At 33.6% G+C, this 3,644-nt stretch overlaps 1 protein-coding gene across 1 annotated transcript; it reads left to right on the top strand.

Moving 5' to 3' along the window:
• The first annotated feature begins 701 nt into the window (after positions 1 to 701).
• LOC112507012 lies at positions 702 to 3,644 on the top strand. The gene is made up of 2 exons (XM_025111391.1): positions 702 to 1,113; positions 3,152 to 3,644. Exons 1-2 carry the CDS (start codon positions 803 to 805, stop codon positions 3,489 to 3,491), a joined length of 651 nt encoding a protein of 216 aa, XP_024967159.1. The 5' UTR covers positions 702 to 802; the 3' UTR covers positions 3,492 to 3,644.

Raw genomic sequence — 3,644 nt, 5'->3', positions numbered from 1 at the left:
GTTTGTATTAATTAACATGTTATATTATTAGAGATTTGTTTTAGTTATATAATGTAATGTTATAGTTGACTAATTTTTCAAGATGTTTTTTTAGTCATTTTAATTTTTTATCTATCTTATCAACTAATTTTTATTAAACATGATATATTAATCAGCTAGATCATCAACTAATTTACCAGACATAATCTTAGGTTGATTATGTTCTCTGTATTGGAACTTTGATTTTATTATAAACATTTAAATTATAAATATTATAAATGCAATTAATTATTTGTGTCAAGATATGGTTTTAAAAAAACACATAAAATAATTGAAATGGCATTATTTTTGCTTTTGGTACACACAACAAAATAAACAAACGTCTAAAATTCTATTAATTAGAGTTGGTTCACATGAGAATTGATTGTTTTTCGTGAGATCCGTCTTGAAACTTCAAAACAAATTATTGTGAAGATAAAAAAAATCCAAACCTTCACAGCAAAAAAACTGTGAAGTTTATTTTTATAGTGTTTTAATATAAAGTTTTAAGTGTAAAAAAATGGTTTCACGAATTTTACAAAACTAGACTGGTATAGGTGATTTCAATTTCTATTAATCATATAAAATGAAAAAGAGGAATTAGTGGAAATAAGTCGTATGTCTTATCCATAATCCGAATAGGATCCTATTCAGCAATCATTAATTCCTTATCTTATTTATGTATGAACAGATAAATAACAGAGAGGGATCGAACATTCTGAATTGTGAAGGTGGTTATAATTGTTTCGTTGGATTTCTCAAAATTCTATCTTGGATCCATCAGATGAAAACGATTTGGGAGAAAGGCGAAGATGATGGAAGCAGTGGTGGTTGTTGGCGGACGTTGCCGGAGACAAATACAAGAGTTATTGGAGGAGGAGAAAGTGGAAGTATGTTAGAAGTCGACGGAGGAACGAAGTCGATGAGGATCATACAAGAAGAGGAATGTAATTCATCGAGTAGTTCTTCGATCGGGGAAGACAGCGATGAAGAACGGGAGGGAGATGCTGAGAGTCGTTACAGATATGATCAGCATAACAACAATGGATCGTTCGATGATGCAATTCAAGCTTTGGAAGAAGCGCTGCCAATCAGGTTTACTTTCCTCTTCTATTTTTTAATTCAATTTATTTTGTGTGTGTTCCTAGCAATTGTGATTTGATCTCGTACTTCCGTGATGAATCGGAAATGTGCTTCAATTTGTCTTCTCTGATCCATTACAAATGTTTGTCAAAATTTCATCTGCCTTGGCTGATTTTAAGCATTCGTAATCAACGATGTATGAGCTAATTTAGATCAAACGAACTGTTCATCTAGTCTCTCTGATCCATTGGAACTATTCAATCAGTTTTTTTCTTCTCCAAGTAACCCTAAATGTTCAGGAAGCATTTAATTGACCATTTTCCATCGACACAGTTCAAATTCATGACCTTAGCTCATGAATCATGGCAGTAGCATACATTTTTAGGGACAATGAACCAATTTCCATGTCAAAAAACATACGTTTTCTTTTGATACCATCAAAATCCTGTGGTCATTTTGTTGGAACGTGGCATCTCTCCTTTGGAAAGCTAGACTACTTTCATTTGGTAAATCAAAACATCCTAATCCTTTTAGTCTAACCTTTTTAGATTGTACGTCCATAATCCATTAGTAACTTGAAAAGTGATAAAACCATAAGATCGTCAAACTCACAAATAAATTAACACCTCAAATGATTTTAAGTGGCGATTAGCATTAGAAGTTCATGATACGATAGTTGTGTATGTTGGTATACCCGTATATCCCCTCTTTACTTTAAAATGTGTGGTTTTGGAGATAACAAAACGACAAAAAATAGAACATTGTAGAACTTCCAATTTATGAATTACAACTAATTATAGCATTGTTGTCTTGTATTGAACATTTTCTCTTTGGAATTATTCTCTAACAAAAGATGAGATATGGAAATGACATGAACTGAGGGAGTTGGGCAAGCAAATACTCCAAGATAAGCAACAGATGTAGGTGGGGCAATGTAGTAATTGCGAACTACAACTACTTACAGTCTTATTGTCTTCTATTTATCATTTATCCTTTAAGATTTGTCTTAACCAAAGAAGATATGAAATTGAATTGAATTGAGAGAGTTGGGTAAGTAGAGGACTCCAAGATAAGCAATAGGTGTAGTTGGGGCATTGTAGTGATTAATGTGCACAGCTGCAACTTCTCTTGTGTAGGTTAAAATACAAACATAAGTGCACATGGTACAATTTGGACCACACTTTTAAATTGTTCACTCAGGCTGATGAAGAGTTAGGTGGGAGAATTTCTATTTAGTTTTTAGTGGATAAAGAGATATACCAATTAATTGATCAATGGTTCAAAGTTTGGGAATGTTTATAGTTCATTATACGAAGAATATTCATTTTTATTTTGAGCCATTAATGTGATTTATAAGCTCAAAATGACAAAATGGAGTCAGAATATGATAATCATCCTTGTCTTTGTTAATGTTTTAGGGTTCGTTTACCAAACGCTTACTCGGGTAAGTGAACACCAAGTCACATTACCTATTATCTTACCGGATGAATAACATGGTAAGGACCAAGAGTCTTACCCTGTAAGTGAGGGTCACGACTCTTACCATGGTAACTCGGTAAGCGCTTACCGGGTAAATTATTGCAAACGATACCGTTTTTGGTGGACTAAAATCTTACCCAGTAAGTAAATGATAGTGTTAATTTTACCCGAAAGCGCTTACTGGGTAAGTGTTTGGTAAACGGCCCTTAATGTGAATTCATGATATAATTTAGGTATTTGGACTTATATTGTATTTTGCTGAAAAATAGGGAATGAAAATATTTGATGATAATTTTTTTTTGGATTTAGTCGTGCTTAAATGTTTAGGGTACTCTTCAGCACCTGTTATGACTTCTGTCCATTTGTGACCTTTCAAAAGTCACTTTGTACGTAGCTTTGAACATCACAAACTGTATTGATTGAGTCCTAAAAGAACTTACATAGCGTTAAGTGTTTGTAATGAGCTTGAGGGATTGTTAGTGTTCACTTGTATCTGTAGTATTTATAAAAGCATATTAAAACTAATCGAACAATAACCGGCCATAACAAATTTGATGTGGGCTTTGTACAGAAAAGGGATATCGACGTTCTACAATGGCAAATCAAAATCGTTCACGAGCCTAGCAGATGTGTGGCCCTCCACAACATCTTCCATACAAGACATTGCAAAACCAGAAAATGCCTACACAAGAAAACGAAGAAATCTTGGAGCTTTCAAACTATCAAACATAAACACGGGAAGGATATCGAAGAAACCCAAGACCACGACGTTGCTTTTTACTTCCGATAGAGAAAAACCCAACTTTAACCAACACGCTAAACAATCTCAAATCAAAAGACCTCTGCCATTGAGATCATTTTCGATGGTTAACTTGCATCATTACAATTCCTCCAAGATCGGCAATTGTTAGCCTGAACTTGGGTCGAAAATTGTTTGGTAGAGACATCTAACTTGTGCAGTCTTCTGAAACACCAACATAATTGTTGTTAATTAAGCGATTGAATCGTACCACATATTATTCGGTAAATTATCAAAGATTTAATGATGTTTCTTGTGAAGTGCC

This window comes from Cynara cardunculus (genome assembly GCF_001531365.2).
Source record: "Cynara cardunculus var. scolymus isolate 2C chromosome LG 2, CcrdV1, whole genome shotgun sequence".
In the NCBI taxonomy this organism is placed as follows: Eukaryota; Viridiplantae; Streptophyta; class Magnoliopsida; order Asterales; family Asteraceae; genus Cynara; species Cynara cardunculus.
This window is presented reverse-complemented; position numbering and strand designations above follow the sequence as displayed.

Excerpts from the sequence above, each read along its gene's own strand:
- LOC112507012 (XM_025111391.1), top strand. The coding sequence starts at position 803 with ATGAAAACGATTTGGGAGAAAGGCGAAGATGATGGAAGCAGTGGTGGT. Across the intron at positions 1,114-3,151 it reads GAAGAAGCGCTGCCAATCAG|AAAAGGGATATCGACGTTCT; the intron begins GTTTACTTTCCT and ends GGCTTTGTACAG.